The following is a 25,764-nucleotide window of genomic DNA, read 5'->3' as shown; positions in this document are numbered from 1 at the left end:
TGAGAATCCCAAAGCTTTGTTCATTTCTTGGCTATGGACAGAACTGGGATTTTGAGACCTAATACACTGTGCTTCGTGTGTTGCATATACAAAAATTAGTTTTGGGAACTGTACAGAATTGTGTTTTATTGACAAATAAGGATTCTGCAGTAGTACTGTGCCGGCTACCCCAACCACCTGCAATGAGTTTCCCTCATCAGGTGGCCAGTGGGTGCACGGTACCTGCCTGCCGTTGACTCACCACTCCCCGCTCCATGATGTAGCAACAAGCATGGCACTTCCCTCAATTTTTCTCTGCACGACACAATATAACATTTAAAATGATGAAAATAAGCAAGCACTTTAGGACACAAGATGTTGGAAATGTTCTTCTCCAATATCCACATAGTTTTGAAATCATGTTAGGAAACTCTGATTCACACGCATTAGTTTATCTTCCATAATCGAGACTCTCTTCTGAGATGTTTCGTAGCTGTTTTTTTTTGCCCAAATCATCGTAGGGATTTTGTAGGATTTTCAGCAATTTTGTTTATTTTCTCCTCATTAAGCACACATTTCTTTTACCCTTTGCTTCTTATCAAGTAAAGAACCTGGTCCTCTCAGTTTACAAGTTTCCTCATGATATCTCTGTGGAGGGCGTACCCTTGGAAATTGTGTTATAAATCATCTAACAACTTCGCTGCAAAACTCTGTTTTACCCTTTGCTGTACTGATGGTTATGAATTTCATGTTTTTGGTCCGTATTGAACAATATATAAGTAATAATAATAATAACTTAAATGTTTCCACCTTTTCAATACAATATATTCACAAAATTACCAAATAATACGGTACTAGTTTCGACCCATCTAGGGGTCATCATCAGCCGTATTGGAGCAAAGATCATTTGTGGCGAAATCCTAAGACAATATTATTTTAAAGAATAACAAGTGAAATGAGAAGTTATGGTAATAGTTAATAATACAAGGAATATACATAATAAGAGGTTTTTAACAAAGAATAAAGTATAAATGGGGTGTTGTAAAAATTATAATCATGGAAATCAGTAAGTTCTTGTATTGAAATGAAATATGGCTTAGGAAGAGGGCTTAAGGTGGGGCTGAAGGGTGCGGGAGAAAGTGTAATTGTCTTGGAAAAGTACCTTTGATTAAATTTAGGATTGAGTTTAGGTTGGCTGCATTATTGTTTCTGAGGAAAGTGATAAATAGATCGAAGAGTATGTTGGGTTTCTCTGAGATTTCATTGAGATTGTGACTGGCATTAAAGTATTGGTCTAGGTGTATGTAGTAATTTTCCATTATGTTCATCCTCGTATTAGCAAACAAGGGCCCTTTACTGAACATAATGGAAAATTACTACATACACCTAGACCAATACTTTAATGCCAGTCACAATCTCAATGAAATCTCAGAGAAACCCAACATACTCTTCGATCTATTTATCACTTTCCTCAGAAACAATAATGCAGCCAACCTAAACTCAATCCTAAATTTAATCAAAGGTACTTTTCCAAGACAATTACACTTTCTCCCGCACCCTTCAGCCCCACCTTAAGACCTCTTCCTAAGCCATATTTCATTTCAATACAAGAACTTACTGATTTCCATGATTATAATTTTTACAACACCCCATTTATACTTTATTCTTTGTTAAAAACCTCTTATTATGTATATTCCTTGTATTATTAACTATTACCATAACTTCTCATTTCACTTGTTATTCTTTAAAATAATATTGTCTTAGGATTTCGCCACAAATGATCTTTGCTCCAATACGGCTGATGATGACCCCTAGATGGGTCGAAACTAGTACCGTATAATTTTGTAATTTTGTGAATATATTGTATTGAAAAGGTGGAAACATTTAAGTTATTATTATTATTACTTTGCTGTACTGTCTGCACATTTAGAGGCATAATGAGAATTATATCCTGAATAAACACCTCATAAATCGGAGGAACAGATCAACATTTGTTAAATGTTCTAAGCATGAAGCACAGCTCAGAAAGTGAGGGAACTGCCGTGCTTATCGATGTGCTGCGGAACAGGGAGTGACGAGCCAACAGCAGGCAGGTAAGTAGGTCCCGCATGCTCGCCAGCCAACGGATGAGAGAAACTCACTGTAGCTCTCCATCAAATGATGGGTCCGAAGTCGTCCAGTTACTGTGATCAATTCAATACATACTGTAACTTTCTTTTGTCCTTCACTCACTTGTTGGTTGTTTTGTCTTGAGTGCTATGGCATCTAAATATGAAGGTTAGACAAATCCGTAACAAAGTTGAAGTTACTGAGTGTGCATAACAATGAAAATTTATTTTTTTAAATCTACTATATCACCTTACAACATATTGGAGGAACCGAGGAAATATGCAATTAATTGTACTGATGCTCAAGCTCTTCCAATGTTACAACAGTTTAAGGCTACTTTTGAATTTCATTTAAAGAGTAATGTACACATAATGTGTGTTATGAATTTACAGTCAGACTGGGCAACCTCCCTTCCAATAAACGACACCTCTCAGATGCGGACAAATTGTTACTTCCCTTTGATGTCTGTAAGTGAGGGTTTTTGTTGTATCCTCTGTATTTAACAGTGGAAATAGCAGATCTGTACTAGTCATGCATATCATTTGCTTAAGTAAAGCTTCTTCTCCAAGCAAGTGACTGCACAGTTTGGGTTATGTAGGTATCAGCTTGCATTCGGGAGATAGTGGGTCGGCAGCCAAGAAGAGGGTTTTCCCTGGTTTCCCATTTTCACACCAGGCTAATGCTTAATTGAGGCCATGGTCACTTCCTCTCCACTCCCAGCCCTTTCCTATCCCATCGTGGCCATTAAGATCTATCTATGTCAGTGGGACGTAAATAAATAAATAAATAAATAAATAAATAAATAAATAAATAAATAAATAAATAAATAAATAAATAAATAAATAAATAAATAAATAAATAAATAAATATTGCATTTATCGTGAGAATAGGTAGAACATTTTTATATTTGTTTTGGATTGAATGAATGAATGAATGAATATACTTTCTTGTTTTTAGAATTCACTTTACGTCGCACCGACACAGATAGGTCTTACGGCGATGATGGGACAGGAAAGGCCTAGGAGTGGGAAGGAAGCAGCTGTTGCCTTAATTAAGGTACAGCCCCTGCATTTACCTGTGTATGAAAATGGGAAACCACGGAAAACCATCTTCAGGGCTGCTGACAGTGGGGGTCGAAACCTCTATCTCCCGGATGCAAGTTCACAGCTGCGCGCCTCTAGCTGTATGGTCAACTCGCCTGGTAATAAATATACTTATAGTAATGTAAACCTCTTTCATGAATTCAGAAACTTTAAGAGTAACCCACTAAGAAGTGAGTATGCACAAGCTTATCAGACGAGTGATTACATCGCTAACTATTAAGTTTACTCTGGCATTTGGCACAGCTTTCTTGTGAGAGGTTTAGTGTTAATGCACAAGATATTCATCAAGCATTTTTTAGAATTGCTAAGTCAAGCAACAACACATTTCTACCAGTAAGCAGAACTGAACTAAAAGATTAAAGAAGAGGTCTGTCAAGCAATAAGAGTTACTTACCGTTCTTGATCTTATTTGAGTCCGAATAGGTACCCATCTGTATCTGTTCTACAGCTTCGGCCCAGGAGGGTTTGTGAATGCTGGCAGAGTCGAGAGAGGCAGGGTTGTTATGAGAGGAGACGGGGGGTACGGGAGTGCTTCTATTGAGGTTGCGCAGGTAGTCAGGGGGAACGTTCTCCAGCTCGTCCCCTGCTGACCCGTAGCTGCGCAATGTGTCCAGGTTGTTGTAAACAACTGGAGTAGGCTCGTTGTTAGAGGAGGGGGTGTAGGAAGCAGGGCGAGGTGGACAAGGGGGAGGGACCTGCAAACAAAACAGATAACACTGAGAAAAAAACAGAAAATAAGAAACAAACAAACAGCAGTCATGCCTTGTAAATGTCATGCTTTTATAGCGTGTAGAACATATACTTGACATGCTGTTACACTAGATAACTGCACTCATAACTACATACATAAGTGCCAAACGTCCACATTTTTTCTCAATTTACTTTTTAAAACAAATTTTTTTTTTTACTATGCTACATGTAATAACTAATCTGACACCAAGTAACAGGCAGCTGACTTTCCAAAATAATAATTTAGTTATAGCTTTATATATTCACACGAGTGTTTCTGTTCTCTGGTGTTGAGCAGAGATATATCTTATTGCTCTGACTTAGTTCTCAATATTTTGGGGTACTTAAAGATTTCTAGATAGTGAAGAAAGGCTGGGTAGCCTAACTCATTGGCTGAATGGTCAGCTTTGAGGCATTCAAGTTCAGAGGGTCCTGGGTTTGATTCCCGGCCAGGTCGGGGATTTTAATCTTGTGTGATTAATTCTTCTGGCTCGGGGACTGATATTCGTGTTTGTCCCAACCAATCTCCTCTTTATATTCAGACAACACACTACACTACCAACCCCCACAGAAATACGCAATAGTGATTACATCCCTCCACTTAGGGTTGGCATCAGTAAGGGCACTCAGCTGTAAAACAAGACCAAATCCACATGTGCGACACAGTTTTCACCCGCGACTCCACAGGTGTGGGAAAAGCGGTTGAAGAAGAAGAATAAGAATAAGAAGAAGAAAGGCTTTGTAGAGATGGATTGGGTGTACAATCTTGAGTGAAATTTGTCCACTTCTCGTTTTTACCTAAGCAAAAGAACTATAGGTCATTTCCATGTTAAGAAAACAGTATTGCTCTTATGACAACAAGACTGCCATATCGAACAGCTCTGCTCAAGAACATCACGGGAAAATGGCGTCACACAAATTTGTGAAATTCAGTATTTAAGTTCAAGAAAAAAGCTGAAGAAACTAAGCTGCAAATCAGTTTTATGAACTAAAGGGGACAGGGAGTTTACAAGGGCTATTTTTGGTTTGTACAGAATCAAAGGTAAACTACGGCAGATAAAACCTCAGCACTGAAGTGTAAGGCAAATTGGGGGAGAAAATACACACATTTTTTTTATGGGCTTGAGGGGTGAGGGATGCGTTTAAATGCATTTAATAAATTTCTCCAGGCAATAAACCTAGAAAACCGATGCAACAAATAAATACTGTAGATGACTATACAAAAGATCACAGTATTACTGTTAAAGAAAGAAATCACACACGTGGGCTTATTGCATAACTCTCACTCAACACAAGATAATTACACACTGATTTAAAGCCTAAAATCACACACACAACAAATAAATACTATAGATGTCTTCACTACAGAAGTGAGCTGCCAGCGGTTCACAGAGTGAGGGACTACACGAGGCTTGTACCAGAGCAACACAAAAGAAGGAACCGTACTGTTTTCTTAACATGAAATGAGCTATAGGTTTAACAGGTTTCAGAGTTAGCTTCTAGTGAAAACAGTTTTGACCTTTGCAGGAAAACTAGCATCACAGAATGGCTTCTGGTTAACTAAGAAGTAAAAATACTGAATTTTCAATTATAACCTATCTGAGGAAGAAAAATGACATTTCACAATCACGAACTGGTAACAGGAGCCGAATACTGAAATATTTTGAAAGGCTGCTCTGCAAAACTGTAAACAAAAATTCACAGTCATAACCAGTAGCAATGAATAGTGGAGTAAGGTATGGTTTATAACAGCTGGTGGAAGAAATTTTTAGTGGAGATGTGCATCTATGATTTCTTGGAATAATATACAACTTTTTCACCTGGATAAAGAGATCACGAGAAGAATAGCAATTGCCTAAAAGAAATATTGGACACTTAGCTTCACTCAAGAATGATTATCTGCTTAACATCAGGAGGAAAGTAATGGACACTTGTGTTCTGCCTCTTTCAATATCTGTACAACAATTAATCAATGTTCACAACATGTCCTAACAGCAGAAAACCTCCTTTGTATCCATAGTCTAATTTGCTGAACTTTCCAGTACAAGAGTACAAGAAGGAAACCTACACTCAAGGTAAGAAAGAATCTAATCTACTAATTTCTCTGATTACTGGGATTATTCTTGATACTAAACAATGACTACCTAGACATGATAATATGCTTTTGGGCTTTTTCTGCGTCAAGAAAACGTGAAATTCTTCACGTTTACAGAGAACTTTGCTCCGTATCTCCAGAAGAAAATCTCGACTGTTCACAACGAATGAGAGTACCACTTACTATAGATCAACGGTCAATCAAACCTTAATTATTGGGGAAGTCTTCCTTGGGAACAGACAAGATTTTCTTCTGAAGATCCAGAGCAAAGTTCTCTGTGAAAAGTAAAGAATTTCACCTTGTTTTCTTGATGCAGCAAAAACCCAAAATCTTATTATCATGCCTACAATTGTGGGCTGTGAAAGCACCAATCTAAAAGTGACTCCCTAATTTACCACCCACCTACTACAAAGCAATCAAAGCATCAACACAATAAATTAATTTAACTGGTGTGCATTCTTGTTTCAGATATTGTGCCGCAGGTGAAGTACAATCAGTATAATATTTTTGGCTGTTTTTTAAGTCCCAAGCTTTCTGATCTACCAGCTGAGTGACAACATTTACCAGGCATGTTTTATTCCTAGTGGGAGCTTAGAAATGAAATTTGAAACAAAATTCATGATAAAGAAATGAAAAATGCAATAGCCCAACACCATTAACAAACTGTATTATTATTAAAAATAATAATAAAAATGGTGTATGGCCTCCAGAGAGGACTAGCACAGGTCTTTTCAATCACCTGTAGGTAACCTGTGCGACTATGAGGATTCTGATGTTGAAGAGGGGGGAAAAAAAATCCACAGCCTGTTTCCAGTCATTTGACCGGGTCAGGAATTAAATGAATGAAGCCCCTATCTAGCAATGAGGATAGGAATTGTGCCGGCTGCCAAAACCTGTCCCACTCCTCTGGGGAAATGCTTAATGACTGACATACAAAATGAAATGATACTGAAGAGCATTGGTGGAATGAAAGAGGACTGGGAAAACTGGAGTACCCGGAGAAAGATCTGCCCTGCCTCCGCTTTGTCCAGCACAAATCTCAGATGAAGTGAACAGAATTTGAACCATGGAACCCAGTGGTGAGATGCCGGCGCGCTGTTGCCTTAGCCATGGAGGCTTTGATGATGATGATGATGATGATGATAATAATAATAATAGAAAGGGTCAAGAAGTTCAAGTACTTTGATGAGAAGATACAAGAGAATGAACTAGAAAAAGCTGCAGTGGAAGATCGGATCTCAAAAATGGAGAGAGCATACGGCTCGACAAAAAACATCTATAAGAAGGGCTTATCCTGGAATTCCAAATTAAAACATTACAACACCGTGGTCAAAACAGAATGCCTGTATGCCAGTGAATGCCTGTCCATGAACTACACACTGGAGAAGCTAGAGGTCCTGGAAAAAGAATCCTCAGAAAAATTATGGGAGCTGTCCCAACTGAAAGCGGATGGAAACTTTGGAGCAACAAAGAAGTTTACCAGAAGGCTGAAAGAATCTCAGAGACCATGAAGAAAAGGAGGCTGGTTTTTCTTGGACACCTGTACAGAATGAACGCAAACAGACTTATCAAACAGATATTTGATTACTTCTGGAGAAAAAAGACCACTACAGCATGGAATAAGGAAACGAAGAAGGATATGGAAAGGTTAAGCATCTCGGAAGTCCAGCTGTTAGAAAGGAATACATTTAGGAACACAGTGAAGAATTTGGAAGGTGTTCAAGCCACAGGAAGAACTAAGAAGACTGGAAGAGCCTGGAAGAAGTTCCTGACTAGAAATGAAACATGTTTAAAATTCTGATACATTAAGTGCTCATAGCTATTACATGATAATTAATTTACAATGCTGTTAAACCATGCATTATTTTCTTGGTGCACAAGACTACAGTGAGAAATGGCTACAGCACAATCAGAAATCAATTCAGCATTGTAACATGAAAGCACTTCTAGCAATACAAAGAGTGAAACCTTGTTCTTTTTCAACAGATGTGAGTAATCTGTTCTTGGGCCTCTTTTACCTAATTCTTTTAGCTGTTCCTGATATTTTGAAATACAATCAGTAGCAAGAACATTCAAATAATGACTGAATATACGGTACCCATCAAACAGCGTCTCAATTTAAAAAAGTCTCATCCCTTCTAAAAGAGCACAGCATGCACATGTGCACACAAAAACTACAAACTACAGTTGTTTGTAATTTTTCCTCTACTAAGAGTTTATTGAGAATTAGCGGGTACAATACTCTATTCAGTTTGTCTCTAATTTCTGCTCCCCAGATTGGTCCTCATTCCCATAAATCACACATATTGATGGTTATTTATCTATCTATTTATTTATTTATTTATTTATTTATTTATTTACTTATAATCCATTCTCGATCAATAGGACCTCTACAAATCAAAGTAGGTTAATTTAAAAGAATCAAACAGTTTGCCATCAAGGCTCAAGCATAAAAGAAACCAGAAAAGCAAATACAAAAATCAAGGCCAAAATATGGGAACAAAAAGTGCAAGCATGGCCTAAACAAAATCATGAGGTCTAAATTTCTCTCCAGAAGTATGATATTGGGACTATAGAAAGTAATTAAGTACTATTGCTGATACAGATGCTGGCAAAGAAAGAATCAACACAGTGGAGAGATCCATTATGAGGAAGATTTTGGATGAGTATTTGGCATGGAATTTAAGCAACAGAAAAGAGATTATTCATTAGGACTATGAATCAACTACTCGAAAGGACAAAATCAGGAATGAAGTAAACAGGAAGGTAGCTGGCATTGAGTTCCCTGTTACCAATGTGGCCGATGACCTTAGATGTTAGGCACTTTTAGACAACAAGCATCATCACCTATTACCAGTGTAATAATGCAGCATAGGCTTCAGTGGTATGGGCACATTATGAGAATGAAGAGTGAGAGACGTGCCACCAGACAATACTTCAACCTTACAGTCCAAGGAAAGAGATCAAGGGGAAGGCCAAGGAAATGCTGCATAGAAACAGATGTGGAGGAGTGAAGTCTCAAATGGGAAGATGTCGTGGAACAGAAGATGTATGCAGATAGGAAGATATGGCGAGTGCTTGTACACCACATCTGGGAAACTGGAGTTGGAAAATGATGATTTTGATGGTGGTGATGATGATGATGATGATTTGGCATGGAAACTGGAGACTGCAGAAGAAGATTAAAAAACAACAACACAGAAGTGTACATTGATGACACTGTAGTCATTCCATACAGACAGAATTTACCACAATGGTTAGGACATGATCCCTATCCTTCACTTGAGTAATTCTTGTCTGGTGCATCCTTGTTGCGGGGGTGGGTATTCTCCACATCAGTAGGCCGGTGTGAAGGAGAGCCAAGCTCAGGCAGGGACCCAGTCTTACAGGGTATAACATGGAACCCATGCCCAGGGTTACGGGTGAAGACCTTAACAGCATCTTAGGCAGAGAAGGAGACCTTTGGAATGGTGAAGATGATGAATGAGGCAACCCATCCTCTCTGGGGAAAATTAGAAGAGGAAACCACTGCCTTGTGGAGAAGAGGGATCTTCAAAGGCTAAGGTAGTAAACCCTGAAAGAAAATCCTCAGATGCATCAGGCTTAACAGGTCAGCAGATGAGTAAATTTGTACTTGCTTTCAACTATAATACAAACCTTGGATGGAAGTTTAAAAATGGAAATGGAATTGACAAGTCTCTGGCTACAGTTGCACAGTATGATGGTAATGCTGATGTTTGTGCGAGTGTTAGATCAGAGAACAAAACCTGGTTTGGAACAATAAATATTTTAACAATGAATGGGAAGGAAAATTAATTGATAGACCTAATGAGTGACAAAAACTCGACATCCTGGGATTAAGTGAAGTAAAATGGAAAGGGAAAGGAATGAAGAAACTAAGAAAGGGGTACACCTTGTACTGGATGGGTAGCGGTAAAGAGAAAAGAAATGGAGTGGGATTTGTAGTGAATTAAAATGTCGAACCAATAGCTGAAGTTGAGTATGTAAATGAAAGAATTATAATAATGCACATACAAGTAAACAAGGAACTACTGAAGACAGTACAGGTGTATGCTCCACAGACAGGATGTAGCGTGGAAGAAAAAGAAGAGTTTCTCAATGAACTGGAAACACACATTGTTGGAGATGGGATCATGATAATGGGAGATCTGAATGCTCACGTGGGAACTGATGGAATGGGATATGAGAATGTTCTGGGCCCACATGACTTTGGCGTTAGAAATGAAGATGGAGAAAAACTGTTGGACTTTTGTATCAGATATAACCTGATAATAAAGAACACATGGCTTATGAAGAGGAACAGCCATAAGATCAGCCGATATAGTTGGAATGGACAGTATGGAATACTCATCGATTTTATAACAACAGACCAAGCATGGGGAAGATATGTTATGAATATGAAGATAATCCCCAGTGAAAGTATGGAGGGTGATCATACTCATAGATTATTAATTGCAGAATTAAAACAAGTAAAAATCCCTAAAATTGTATTGAAAAAGAAACCAAAGATCAGAATTTGGGAATGGAGGAGGAGAATAAAAGAATGGCATTCCAAGATTTTATAAAAAGGAAGTTGCCTAACATGGAAATATGAAGTGGAGAAGAAGAGCAGGACAATTTAAGATAAAAATTTGTGGAAGCAGCAATTGAGGTATGCGGAAAAGCAAAAGCAAAGATTAAGGGAACAGAGACACGGTGGTGGGCAGACCAAATAAAAAAAGAAATAAAAGAAAGGAAGAAGGAGAAGAAAGAAATGGATAAGGAAAAGCAAAAAATGTATTAGAATGATGAGCATAAGATAGAAAGGTTACATGTGAAATACAAAAGCTTGAAACTACAAGTAAAGAGGAGTAGCAAGGAAGAAAAGGAGAAATGTTGGGGTGAGTTTACCACCAAATTGGGCACGATAGTCAAGGAAATCAGAAACTATTATACAGAGTAATAAAATCAAATAGAATAAATCAAGAAAAAAATCAAGGCATTAGAGAGGGAAGATAGATCCATAGTACATGATAAAAAGGGTCTTCAGAAGGTGATGGCAAAGTATTTTGAAAAACCTTATAATGAGGATGACTGCTCGGAGGAAGAAGAAGATAAGAAAATGGAAATAATAGATGGAGAAAAGGAAGAGAACCCAATAACATGGTTGGAACTTGAAAGGGCAGTGAAAGCAATGACCAAAGGTAAAGCAAGTGGAAAAGGCGAATTCAATGCTGATATGATTAAGGCAGCAGGACGCATTGGACTAAAGTGGCTATACCAAGCCCTCAATGCCAAATGGAAGGATGAAAGGATACCTGAAGATTGGCAACAAAGAAGCATTGTACCATTGTTCAAAAAAGGAAATAGGAAGAAATGTGAAAATTATAGAGGTATAACCCTATTATCACATGGGCTAAGAATAATAGAGAAAGTCATAGACAAAAGACTGAGGGATATAATAGAAACACAGTTAGAGGAAGAATAATATGGCTTCAGACCAATTAGATCAACAATAGACTTAATATTTACAGTGCAAAAGATAATGGAAAAGCATCTAGAAAGGAACAAGGAAATCATCTTCATATTTTATAATAATAATTATGCTATTTGCTTTACGTCCCATTAACTACTTTTACGGTTTTTGGAGACGCCGAGGTGCTGGAATTTAGTCCCGCAGGAGTTCTTTTACGTGCCAGTAAATCTACCAACACGAGGCTGTCGTATTTGAGCACCTTCAAATACCACCATATTGAGTCAGGATCGAACCTGCCAAGTTGGGGTCAGAAGGCCAGCGCCTCAACCGTCTGAGCCACTCAGCCCGGCTCTTCATATTTTTGGATTTGGAGAAAGCATATGATACAGTTAAGAGAAAACATGCTTGTGAATGCCTACTAAAAAGGAATGTACCAAAATCATTAATTAACAAGATAAAAATGTTGTATCATGAGAGTAAAAGCAGTGTACACGTGGGGAGTGGGGAGTCTGAAACATTTTATACAAAAAAAGTCTCGAGCAAGGAAGTGCAATGTCGCCATTATTGTTTATTATATTGATGGATGAAATCATAAAACGTGTAAAACATAGTATCAGTAGTAATGAAGTGAATGCTTTCGTATTTGCAGATGATGTGGGAGAAAGGGAGAAAAGGAAGTACAAAGGAGACTGGATATTTGGAATGGTAATTAGTAAAAAGAAAAGTGTAGTCATGCACTGTGGAAGAGAGAAAAAGAGAAGCCAGGTGAACATAGACGGAGAACAGTTAGAGAATGTAGAACAGTTTACATATCTGGGTAGCATTATTAATGGACTAATGAAATCAATCCTGAAATTAAGAACAGACTAAGTAAAGGAACAACATTTTATCATCAAGTCAGGGAGATTTTATGGGATGAAAAAGTACCCAGGAGAACAAAAATTAACATCATATAAACAGTATTTCATACCAATTGTAACATACAGACTAGAAACGCTGGTAACTAAGAAGAGACAAGACAGTAAGATCCAAGCAGTAGAAATAAAATTTTTAAGAACGTCGGTTAAAAAGACAAGAAGAGATAAAATTCAAAATATTAAAATCAGAGAAGAGCTAAATATCGAACCGTTAGTACAGAAGATACAGAAAGCAAGACTGAGATGGTTCGTACATGTAAAAAGAATCGGAAAGGAACGGGTAGCAAGAACGGAATTGGAAAGTGAAGTTAAGGGAACGAGACCAGTTGGAAGACCGAGAAGAAGGTGGATGGGTCAGATTTGAAAGGACATTGGATGTGGCGGAAGTAATAGAACAGGAAATGTGGAAGGACAGAAAGGAGTAGACGAGGCTTATTAACCACACCCGGGCGACTGGAGTGGGACATCGATGATGACGGTTAGGACGCATTATTAGAACTGGTAACGACAAACTAATCAAGGATATACAACACATGAAAACTCTCAGAAAAGGCAAGTGGTAGGCCCAGATGTAGATGAACTAATCAAGTACTAGAAGGTCTACGGGTGCTGGGAGTCAGGAACTGGGTAGAGATTGCCAGTTTGAGAAACAGATCGTGAGGAATGTTATACTATTCACATACATTTCCACTGGACCTGATTGCGTGATGATGAATGTTGTGAATCTCTGCTATTTACAGTACACCTAAGTACATATATCATAATAATACTGCTATCAAACTTCGCACATCTCAAGCAGGGCTACCAAATGTCCTCTTTTCCCTAGATATGTTCTCTTTTTCGTAAGTAAATCTTTTCAGATTAAAAAGAGCGAGTTTTCCAAGTTTACTACAAAAGGTTAAAATATTGGAAACAGAAAATTATAACCAAAGTAACAATCTACCCACTAGATGCCACAAATTCTACACACGTGGGACAAGATTGTGGAGTCCTTTTCAACAGCTGATTTCCAGATGTACAAAATTGTCATGTAGGTAATTTGTAGAAGGTACTGGTCACCATAATGTCCTCTTCTTTACAAAATGAAATGAGCTGTTCTCCATGGTTATTTCATTCATTCACCCCATATTCACTGATTACATCCTCATTATCATTGTTTCCCAATATTACCATTGAAACCTCTGATTAGTACAGTTTTGTTGTCGTTAGTGTTTCACCAATATCTCCACAAACTTAGAACTGGTAACATTGTGGAGCAGACTCTATACTTATGCCATACTATGGAGACACCGGCTGAAACCCACAATGTGTATGATACAGATTTCTCAGCATGGATGGCTACTAAGCGATCGGCTATTTACAGAAATGTTTGTTAAGCAGCCATGTGGCATGCATATAGAGCACTTGAACTGACATTGCAATGCAAGCCTAGTCATTACTGACATTGCCGTCCAGTGTCGGTGTCGATTCTTTGATTGGTGCAGATTTAGCAATACTGCTTGCAAAGCCCAACTGAATTTGTCTGCAAAGTGATCTGAACAGTTAACTTCAGAAGTTGATATAATGACAACGGCATGAGATATCGGATTATTCTTTTCAAATTATTTATTAACCTTTTGAAGTGCTGAGTTAGCAGGTGACTGCATGGTACCTCATTGCTGAGTTTTTTCATTTGTATTTAAAATAATTTGTAGAAGCCTCAATTTTTAACTTATCAGTGGGGTGATTAGCTTAAAATGTTTATAAATGTTGGTTCTTTATAAGTCTAAATGCAAATGAAAAATCCTATGCTTATGTTCAATATTATTTTGAGAGAAAACAAAATTACACTTTCTGTGCCCATGTGTGCATCATCTTTATACAAAGTCAAGAGTCCAAAACAAAATTATTTCCTAAAATTTGTAGGCAACTAATACATGTAACTCCCTACAAGTACATAAGTTGATATTTTAAAATACCGTATTTACGCGAATAATACCCGCACATTAAAAAAAAACTGGGGCACGAAATTGTGGTGCGGGTTTTATTTGCGCCAATGTTGGCATTTTTTTCCAAAATCAGCCTTCCTAAATTTAGGGTGCGGGATTATTCAGTGGCGGGTATTATTCACGTAAATACGGGTTTTTAAAAAAAATTTGAGACACGAAATTGGGATGCAGTTTTTTGTGTCAAAGTTGGCATTTCGTTTTTTCAAAATAAGCCTACCTAAAGTTAGGGTGCGGGGATTATTCGGTGGCGGGGATTGTTCGCGTAAATACGGCTTTCTAAACCTGGAATATGGTGACAACTCAATGTTTTCCTCCAGTTGTTTGTGATACCAATTTGTTTCATCGACAACCAGCTGCACCAACTCCACTGGCAGATAGTTTTAAAAAAATCAATGATTTTGTGGTTGCCTTCAAACACCACTTGGCTCCCAAAGTCTGTAACAGTTACTTCAAAGTCTGGTGGAGAAAAGTCGTCCATTTGCCATGGAAATAGTGATGAAATTGCTTTTGAACTCACCATGTTTTTCTGCCTTCGTTTAGAAGGAGGCTTTGTTTCTTTCTCACTTACAATATTTTCAGCACTCTCTGTATCACTCTCACGTTCAAAATCGCTTAAAATTATCATCATCATCACTTTCCACTGTGGTTAATAACTGAAAGATTCTTTGTTCTGAAATAACATTGCTGCGAGAGAAACTAGCTTGTTGTTCCGCCATGCTTGTTTACATCACAGATGAGCTCCACAGACCATCTACAAAAAGCTCTGTAGGTTACTTCCCGAAGCTATAAGCCATGATCAATTAGTTCTACATAATGCCCAACAGATGGCAGAACATGCCAGAGATCGAATCTGCACTCGAGAGTGAACTGGTAAACTAAAAAATTTTAAAGTTCTCATGCACCGTATATAGGCAGGCGAGGCACTCATCAGGTTGATATCATCACCCCTTTATCAGCCATATACCAGGTTCACATTGTTTCTGACCACCCTGTATATAGCACAATTATTATGCAACATTTATCTGATAAACGTTCTACAGGTCTGGTCCCTCCAAAACAAAAGCAAAAAAGTCTGGACTTACCTACAAATAAAATATTCACAACAGATGTATAAAAATGAACATGATCATGAGAGTTTGTGCAAGCTGTTGTCATTCTACATTCACTCTCACCATGGACAAGCTTGTACACAAAATAAGCATGCAATTAATCATTTAAAAATAATAATAATAAAATAACATATTTACCTGAGTGACTTCCAGATTACTCAGTTTCGACCCTCTCTTGAATTCGTTGTCGTTTGGGCGTGCCGAGTTGAGCACAATGTCCTTGCGAGTTTCATTGTTGATGTTATTTGCTCTTTCCCGGGAACGTTTCACCCGAAAACGTCTGTACATGATGAAGAGGCACACTACAAGGAAGATGATTGTCACTGCCACAAAAATTCCCACCAACTCTTCCCAAGTCACGTTATATACACTGGACGTAATAGGGGTGGAGTAGAGGAGGGTTCCGCAGTGGTGGCCTGTAACGTTTGGAGGACACATGCATCGATATGTCCCAGGTTCATTTAGACACGAGCCACCATTCAGGCAAGGACCTCTAACCGTCCCATCACACTCGTCTATATCCAGCTGGCACAGATCACCTGTAAAACCTCGGCACTTACAGATTGGACCCGTGTCACCTTCCTCGCACACACCTCCATTAAGGCAAGGGTTAGGACTACAGTAGCGACCGTACTCGCACCGCCGACCACTCAAATGAGGAAGACATTCACACGTAAAATCATTTCCGTTTGGCGCCACACGACACCGTCCACCTAATAGGCAGGGAGATGAAGCACAAGGATCGGTATCTATTTCGCAGGAGGACCCAGTGAAACGTGGGTAACATGCACACTCGTAACTGTCTGCGCCGACACCCTTGCATGTCCCTCCGTTAAGGCACGGCTGAGATCCACACACTCCTGGTGGAATTAGAATCAAGGAAGGATCACAGCTGAATTCCACATTGGCAAAACGTTTAAGCACAGCAACACTGTTGGTCCCACTCATGTGCAGAGGCACAGACACTCGAGCTATTCGAACATCATCCATGCAGCCAAAGAACCCCCGTTGCACATCATCGAAGCCCAGAATGGTAGGATGTTGCCGCACTTCTGCTCCCAAGTAGAGGTCATCAGACTGAAGGTTGAGGACATCGTTGATGCCAGGGGCAGAGCCATGAGCCACATGCTTGCCATCCACAGTCACTTTGGCACTGTTGCTCTCTCGTTCCAGTCTCACCTCGTGCCACTGGCCATCACTCACGTAGACGCTGCTCACTCGCACCATGCCCTCACCACTGCCAAGATCGAAACGATACTGCACAACTCCGTTCACAACCTGAAAACAGTACGCAGTTAACTCTTTTGCTTTTCTCAGTCTATTTGTTTTAAAAATTATTTACTTTTAAAATTTTACACTTAACACTCTTTTATGCACAAACTTCACATGAGGTTGTTACTATGTGTCTTATTCAATGCACCCTCTGTTACTCCCCTTCAAGACTGCATGCACTATAATGACTTCATAGTATGGGAAATAAGTTCTACCGGAATGTAAGAAACTTATTACAAGTCATTAATCTCATATTTGGTCCGTCACGTCAAACTTTCTAATCATGATATCGAAAATAACTTTTAACATCACAACATCTCATTCCAATTTTATATGACCAAAAATTGTAAACGTTCTTAATTGTAATTATTTGTTTTAAGGTTATTCATTGTGCTGATGATGCCCATTAAGAAGGGCGAAACATGTTTACAACCTTTCTAACATTTATAAATATTTAACCACAAAATGTTGTATTGAAAGTATTGACTAGGTTAACATTAAATGTATATTTTGTAAACTGTATGTAATGTAAGGAGCTTGGTGTGAAACAGTGAAATTCCTATCAAATGTAAAGTGATAATGTACAAGATGTACTATACTCCTATATTTATGTATGTACCAGAGACATGGACACTGACAGCAAGAGATGAGAGCAAAATTCAGGCCAGTGAGATGAATTTCCAGAGGAGTATGGTAGGAAAGACAAGGACAGACAGAGTAAGAAATGTTGAGGTCAGAAGATAGGGGTAGAAAAACTGAGAGATAGAATGCAGAAGAATACATTGAGATGGTTTTGACATGTTATGAGGATGGACGAGGGAATAATACCAAAACAAATGTTGGAAGGTAAGATAGAAGGAGAGAGGCCAAGAGGAAGGCCTAGAGCAAGATGGACAGGCTCTGTCAAGAATAGTATAAGAAAAAGAAGACTGGACTGGAATACAATTACTGAAGAGGAATGGTGGAAGGAGAGGCAATGGTGGAGAAATGCCATCAAAACCCTGACCTGGCAGGAGCTGGACAAAGGGAAATGAAAATTATGATGAGGATTGAGAAATTGAGGCTTAGATGGTGGTATGGACATGTGAAGAGAATGGATAAGAAGATGAAGGCAGGAGATCAAGAGGAAGACCAATGGACAGACGGCTGAAATGAGTGCAGGAGCAAGTGAAGATAACAAGGAAACGACTGGACCAAATTGATGACAAAGAGATGGAGAGGCTTATGTTCTAGACAGACCCATCTAGTGGTTGGAAGATGTGTAAAATGATGATAAGGTGTGCTACTAGTTCCACCTAAATACACAAGATGGAAGCAGGAAACATGTGGTTGTTATTTTACATCTGTTGTGCATGCTTAGTCACACCCCTTCCATTTTCCCCTCTGATTAGCGTTAAAAGGGGATGGTTGCCTAGATGTGCTTCCTTTTAAAGCAATAATCACGACCACCATAGCTGTCACTAAGGCAACCTGCAAATGCTACAGAAAATTTTCAAATGTAAATACATATTTTTTAAAATGTGAATGTAATACTTGAAGTCTTAAAATATTTGTGTTGTGTTAACCTAAACTTCACTGTAACATATAAGCCTACATTAGTTTGTTATTGCATAAACCCACTGTTTCTGCTTTACTCTTCTTGTAAGGCTTTGCTCAATGGGTTGTATGTAAAATGAGATAAAATAAGATCAAATACTTAAATAAAATGTAGGAAATCTCACCTCTAAGATATTGTAGTCCACTTTCCCAGCAGCATACATTAGGTTACCCGTGGGTTGCATAGTTCTTATTCTTAGCGATAAGCTCATCTGGTTCTCCAGGATTGTCTTTGCTAGACTCTTGTCGACTCTGTACTGAGCGTAACTTTTGCCAGTGAACGACACTGGATTCCGAGGGATGTAACAGGACTCATCGTGGCACTTGGATATGTCTATCTCACAAGCTGTTCCAGCAAAACCTTCTGGACACTGACAGGAATAACCTTGAGGTGAAGCATCTGGAATACATACTTTGAAGGCAGGGCATGGCTCTCTTGCACACTCGTTCACGATATTCTCACATCGTTCTCCTGGAATAATGAGACAAACAGATTCTGAACACAAGTAATTCAAAGGCACAAGCAAGTGATGAATAAAGTGATACACAGTGAGATAGGAACAATACATATGAGGACGAACACAATGACAGGTCAATGTGGGAAGAAGAAGCAATAAAAAGACGAGACAGGGAAATACATGAAAACACAGAATGACAATCTCCATATCTCTGACTGTCTGTGCTGTGTTTTTAGTCTTTTACTCCTCTGTATTGTCTGCCTCCGTAATGTAACTCTTAGCACTGTTGGCTGCCAACCTCGGTGGCCCAGGTTCACTTCCCAGTACTGCCAGAGATTTATGAATGGCACAAGGGCTGGTATGGTACACTCGAAATCTTTAGTACCTCGTGGCCAGAAATATTCATTTCAGGCAAGAAATCAGTACAGCCCTCAGAACCACCCAGTACCTGCTTACACACTCTCTCTCATTGGTCACATACATGAGACGTGTTAACACGTGTACATATCTGAAGAGTGAGGAGAGGTGGAGAAAACAGAAGTATGAGGATATCTAGCATGAACGAAATACACGCAGAGGGGAAGGTACTTGCTTCCCTGCCTGGCCACACGTACCACTGGCTCGACAATGAAGGGAGAGGGGAATGAAGGGAGGAACCACATGCCTCTTTCAAGGCAACAGACGTAATGTGTATGTCAACTCATTGAGGGTCAAATTCTCCAGTTTCTTTGCAATTCGGCTGAAATGTTAGCAGTCTTGACTATGACTTCATTATCAAATGGCATCGTGCTCAACCACTGCAAGAAAGAATGACCCTTACTTTCGTCAACATAGGCACTGCTACTACTACTACTACTACTACTACTACTACCACTACTAATTTTTATCCTCAAAAACCAAAGTAAAAATAACCTGGCATTAAATAATTTTGATTATCAGAGACGCAAGGGCATTTGGAAAACCGTTCCTATGAAGTTATTGTCAGTGCTGATCAAACAATTAAATGCCATATATTGGGGTGGAATTACATCGTGCACACTTCATCGCAATTAAATTACAGTTTATTAATTTTTTTCCTTGATTAGGAAAAGCTAGTATAGCCAGAATGTTTAACTATAGATACATCTTAATCAGTTCCTGAAAAAAATGGAGTTGGGAGTGTCGCAAGCCACACCTCCTGGAAGACGAACACATGTGATGTTGCCTTGGTTACTCCTCCTTCATCCTCAGGGTTGGCCAAAATCTTCGCCCAAACGTTACCTGTTTCCTTTTCTATCCAGAATTCTTGTGATCGCGATTGTATATGCAGCTCACCTCCAATGGTGGTGTGCCTGAGGAAGAGCTTCATCACTTCGGGGCAAGTACACTGCTTTTCAATCAGTGGAATACACTATATTCTACTCAGGGCATAAGAATCAAAGACAGTATGATGTGGCTTTTATGATCAACAATAAAACTGCAAAAACTGTTCTGGGTTACGTGATCAAGTGATGTCAGTAAGGTTCAGGAGTCAACCTTTTAACATGACTGTAATACTGAAATATATGCTCCAACAACTGAGGCTGACAACACAGAAGTGCAAGAAGATCAGGTGGACACAGCAGTGGATAAAACGTGCAGACAAGATGTGTTTCTTCTGACTGGAGATGAAATACCAAAGTTGGAAATGGTACAGAGGGTGATGTGGTCATTCTCTATTCTCTGTGGATTTGGCCTTTGAAATGACAAATTAGTTCTGTGTTTCCAATGACCTCTTCATTGTCGTCAACACATTTCAAGCAGCCAAATCATTATCTGTTCACCTAGACGTCACCTGATGGGAAATACAGGAATAAAATTGAATATATTATTGATTCTAGAAGATGGAGAAGTGCCATTCAAGCAGCAAAACCTTGACCAGGTGCAGAATGTGGATCAGATCATGAATGGCTGATGTACAAATTACTAGTCTACTCAGATGGAATACTAAGGGTATTCAGTTTCTGAGATACAATCTAGGAAACATTCCAGTATGTTTTAGTATATCAATTAACAATCATTTTGAAGCCTTAAATCAGCTTGACAGAGAACTAGATGAACTGTGGTATGATATTATGGATATTGTGAAAGAGGAATATGACCATAATTTATAAGGAAAGAAAACAACAAAATTAATGCTGCCAGAAACCATTCAAATAGCTAAAAGAAGGAAGGAAGGAAGCTAAAATTCTCTAGGACACAGGATGATAAGGCTGAACAAAGAATTTTAGAGAAGTGTTTGAAGGGATAAACAACAGTATTAAAAAAAAGACATCTGCACTAGCATAGAAATGGAGGATAAGAACAGTAAAACAGAAAAGTCTTGCAGCAAACATCCACTCTGAGAAAATTCAACCAAGAATTGGAATAATCAAGGATGCAAATGGAAAAATGATATGAGATGGATTAGGGATCAAACAAAGATGGAAAGAGTATACTGAGGATTTTTATAATCAAGATGCACACACTGACAACTCAGCAGAAGAAAGTGAATTTGTTCTAGAACCTCTGGTGTTGGAGAATGCACACTGAAGGTCTTAGAAACTAATGGAATACCAACTGAAATATGGTGAGCTATAGAGGAAGGATCTATCCAGCTGAATGGCACTGTTGTCTCTGTTTGCACCAAGGAAGAACAGCGTTCCATAATCCGTTTTTTGTGGTCTGAGAATCATGACCAATCATGACTAATGTGCATATGGTTTGCTATGTCATCAATAGTCACTTGTCTGTTATTCAGGATCATATCACGCACTCATTCAACACTGACATCAGTTACGTCTGCAGATGGACGCCTGGATCTTTCCACATCCTTCACGCTCGTGTGACGCCTTTTGAACTGTTCAATCCACTGGTAAACACTTCGCTGTGACAAAACACTGTCCCCATATCGTGCTGAAAGTCTTCTATGAATTTTCGCTCCTAGTACACCCTGATCTGTACTGATCTGATAACGCTGAAACATACTACAGACGTAGACAACGGTGCCATCTAGTGGCTGGTGAGCACACACCACCATAGAACCAACCTAAAGACAATTAGAGCAAAATTGCAGGTACTTATTGATTTGCCCTCGTATTTTAGTGAAAGCGCACAAATTATTTAAATATTGCATAGGGAGAAAGGAATGAGCTAACAGGTGAACAGCTGAAAGGGTCTTGGCTATGAGCTTTGCACACACATCAGTAGAAAACAACTAATGTCATCCTCAAGAAAATCATATAACGCCTATCATCATAAATTGAAAATTGCTCCTGTGCAAAGCCAGGGAGTTGCAAAAATTTTTATTATATTTTATGGACAAATCTGCAAACATTTTAATATTTATTTATCTGTTATGCTATACATAATTTTCTCTGAAGGAGAAGGCAAATATAACAGCCAAAGTGACCAGTAAAATAGAAAGCTGAACTTCTCATCACCCTAATGTTGCACTTGGTGCTCTATCCATATTAGCTATAGTTCCTCTGAACATCTTTTCTTCAAACAAAAATAATCAATCTACAATCATTCAGTCACATGAAACTTACCTGCATAACCTTCCTTACAGTCGCAGTGCACCACGTGCTCATGGTGGGGAGACACAAAGCTGGTGAAGTCAGTAGTAGTTGGAGTGACAGCTGTGGTATCCAGTATAATCCGATCCTCACACTCACCAAATGCACAATAATTTACAGTACACTTGTCTCTGACAATCTCCTCCACCACAAGACCAGTGGACAGCTCCACCTCTTCCAAATTTTCATGAATTGCTTGACGGACTGTATCCGAGGAATAGAAGCCAGAGTTAGGACCTGAAGCTTGAGACTTCCTCACTGCAAAAAGAACATCTAAATCATTGCTTTGGTTGGATGCCTGACGAGCCGATCTTCCTTTAGGCTTGGGCAGTTCAGTTGATGACACCTGCAGACTGATGATGATGACATCTTTTAGCCTGACTTTCAGAGCATTACTGATTGCTCGTACAAATCCTTTCCGGTGTCTCAAAACAAAGTCTGAAGGTGAGATATCTCTAAACCTGACAATGACTGCGTTGGCAAGCATTTCTTCGGACACAAGTTCCACAGCCACTTTGATGGTTGAATAGGATGTGAATTTTCCATCTGTAACTGATACATTGACATGATAGCTGCCAACATCTAATCTTGGGAGTGCCCTCAAAGTGCCATCATCACGATCTATTTCGAATAAGTCTGTCACAGGTGTCAAGGTGTTTGTTCCAATGGGAGCCCTCACCAAACCGTAGGCCAAGGTGTCGTACTGGTCCTGGTCTGAGGCATGGACTTTTCCTATTACTCCACCAGGGAACTCATCCATGAAGGAGTTCACAGAGATTTCCAGTGGAGAAATCAGAGGAGGATATTGAGATTCTTCTATAACCTGTAACAAAAGATTAATTCAGAATAAATTGCACAGTGAGGTTTCACATATGGAAAATGTTTAAGTGTTTGAAGATACAGAGTTGCACAACCAGGGTTTGAATTAATGGGGTGAGGGGGAATTTCCCCACTCTAAAATAATTTTCCAGGTTCATCAAATAATTCCTTCCCTTCTTTATGAATTATCACCATGTAAATATAAGTTTCTTCTCAAATTAACTGCCTACATAATGCGCTATGCAGAATTCTTGTAACAAGCTGTCTACTTGCAACAATGTGTTAAGCGAGAAGTTGGGGGGATGTAAACTTTCTTTATATCAGGATACCATTTATGTGTATGCATGTACATTCTTATTAGTAATTAGTAAGAAAGTTTATATTGATTCAAACGCCTTTGTCTTTTCTGTTATTCATCAGACTCACTGGTATTACAGTCAAGCTCAGTTAATTCTATAATGTTTTACATTCAAAATCTTGAATAATTCTAACTTTTTGCACAGTTCTGCAACATTCTTATACAATGCAGAGTTAAAAAAAGCTTCTGTAACTTAATTCAATTATCTCTTGAATAATTTGAAGTACTGTAATATCCAACAAGACTGAGTGGAGATGCCCGTGATGCCAGTATATTGTGAGCTGGAGTGCTGGAATTAGAAAGGTTTTGAAAGGAATGAAAGTCATTCAAGCTTGTTTGTTAAATTCCAGAAAATAACCCCACCACCTCCCTTTCGCTTCCCACTTGTTTTCATTGTGTACTGTACTTCAGTTCCTTCGGTCCTCCTGCAGACATACAGAAAGTTATCGTAGCAGTTTTCCCTTTAAAAGTATGCATTTTTTATGCAGTGCTATAGGAAATTACATGTGCACAGTACATCACAGGCACCAGTTACTGAACTGTGTCGACAATGCCTTTGTCCAAAATAACTCTACAGCAATACAAAACATTAACTTTCTCTGAGAAGGTGGCAGTCATCCGCGAGGTGGAAAAAGGTTTAAAAGAAATGTGAAATAGCTAAAGAGTTCATGATTATGTTCCTGTATTTTGACACTGCAAAAATTCATGTATAATATGTAATTTTGATTATTTTTTTTTGTCAATTCCTTCAACTTTGAATTAACCAGCTTTGATGTATTACTTGTTCTTTTTTATGTTAAAGATAATTATGTTAGTACATTTCACTAACATTTAACCCCTCCTCTGATCAAAATATTTGTTTTGAATCCTGTGCACAATAGAAGTCTTCGTATGGAAGTCATGGCTACCAAAGTGATATGTAAGGATAACTGGATTAGATTTCTATAAGAACATTGGTTCTTGTAATGGTAATTTGTACTGATTCATGAAGACATGACATTTTAGACTAGTGCCCTTATTCAACCATACCCTTGAATTTTTAAAATGCTCATCTGTCACTAAAAATTATGCAACTTTGTTTAGCTCTAGCAAGAAAACTGAATATTCTTGGCTGTCCCTATGACTACAGGTCATTACTTACCTTGACAATGACCCATGTGTCGGAGAAAAGCGTTGGTGTTCCATTATCAAACACTCTGACATGTAAAAGATATTTGTCTTTCGACTTGTGACTCAATCTGGCTGCAGTACGTAAGGAACCATCTTGTTCAAGTGTGAATGCAGTTCCATCATTGCCTGACCGAATGTCAAAAACAAATGGACCTCCATTAGGAGAAGCATCAGCATCTGTCACAATGAACTTGAGGACTGTATAGTAAAGTGGTCTATCCTCCTGAAATGAAAAATAAATAAAAAGTGTGTACTCAGCATATAACCATAGATCATCCTGGTCTCTACAAAATAAATTACATTTGAAAGCAAACATTCAAAGGAGTATTGTTTTCTAAACAATCAATTCAGCTGCCAGTTTTACCACCAAAGAAAGGGAAAACCTTGTTCCCTATCACACAGTCACCACTGATCTGTATTTAGGGCAGTCGCCCAGGTGGCAGATTCCCTATCGGTTGTTTTCCTAGTCTTTTGTTAAATGACTGCAAAGAATTTGGAAATTTATTGAACATTTCCCATGGTAAATTATTCCATTCCCTAACTCCCCTTCCTATAAAATAATATTTGCTGCAGCTTGTCCTCTTGAATTCCAACTTCATCTTCATATTCATCATCATCAATATCCTACTCCAGTCGCCCAGGTGTGGTTAAGAAGCCTCCTTTCTGTTCTTCCACTTTTCCTGCTCCATTACTTCTGCCACATCCAATCCAGCTTCTTTAATGTCCTTCCAAATCTGATCCATCCAACTTCTTCTCGGTTTTCCAACTGGTCTCTTTCCCTTAACTTCTCTTTCCAATTTCCTTCTTGCTACCCGTTCCTTTCCCATTCTTTTTACATGTCCAAACCATGTCAGTCCTGCTTTCTGTATGTTCCGTACTAACGGTTCTATATTTAGCTCTTCTCTGATTTTAATATTTTGAATTCTACTCTTCTTGTCTTTTTAACCGATGTTCTTAAAAATTTCATTTCTACTGCTTAGATCTTACTGTCTTGTCTCTTATTTGTTACCA

The 25,764-nt window shown here is 38.7% G+C and overlaps 1 protein-coding gene across 1 annotated transcript in view; it reads right to left on the bottom strand.

Moving 5' to 3' along the window:
• LOC136880846 (fat-like cadherin-related tumor suppressor homolog) overlaps positions 1-25,764 on the bottom strand; it is a 372,162-nt gene that overhangs the window by 23,724 nt on the left and 322,674 nt on the right. The window contains exons 36-40 of the mRNA XM_068229137.1: positions 24,725-24,976; positions 22,380-23,229; positions 18,499-18,845; positions 15,644-16,783; positions 3,586-3,886 (exon numbers count right to left, since the gene is read on the bottom strand). Coding sequence (XP_068085238.1) covers positions 3,586-3,886; positions 15,644-16,783; positions 18,499-18,845; positions 22,380-23,229; positions 24,725-24,976 — 2,890 coding nt within the window. The remainder of the gene's footprint in view (positions 1-3,585; positions 3,887-15,643; positions 16,784-18,498; positions 18,846-22,379; positions 23,230-24,724; positions 24,977-25,764) is intronic.

The sequence above is a fragment of the Anabrus simplex genome, chromosome 9 (assembly GCF_040414725.1).
Source record: "Anabrus simplex isolate iqAnaSimp1 chromosome 9, ASM4041472v1, whole genome shotgun sequence".
In the NCBI taxonomy this organism is placed as follows: domain Eukaryota; kingdom Metazoa; phylum Arthropoda; class Insecta; order Orthoptera; family Tettigoniidae; genus Anabrus; species Anabrus simplex.
Note: the sequence above shows the minus strand (reverse complement) of the source record. Positions and strands in the feature narration are given on the sequence as shown.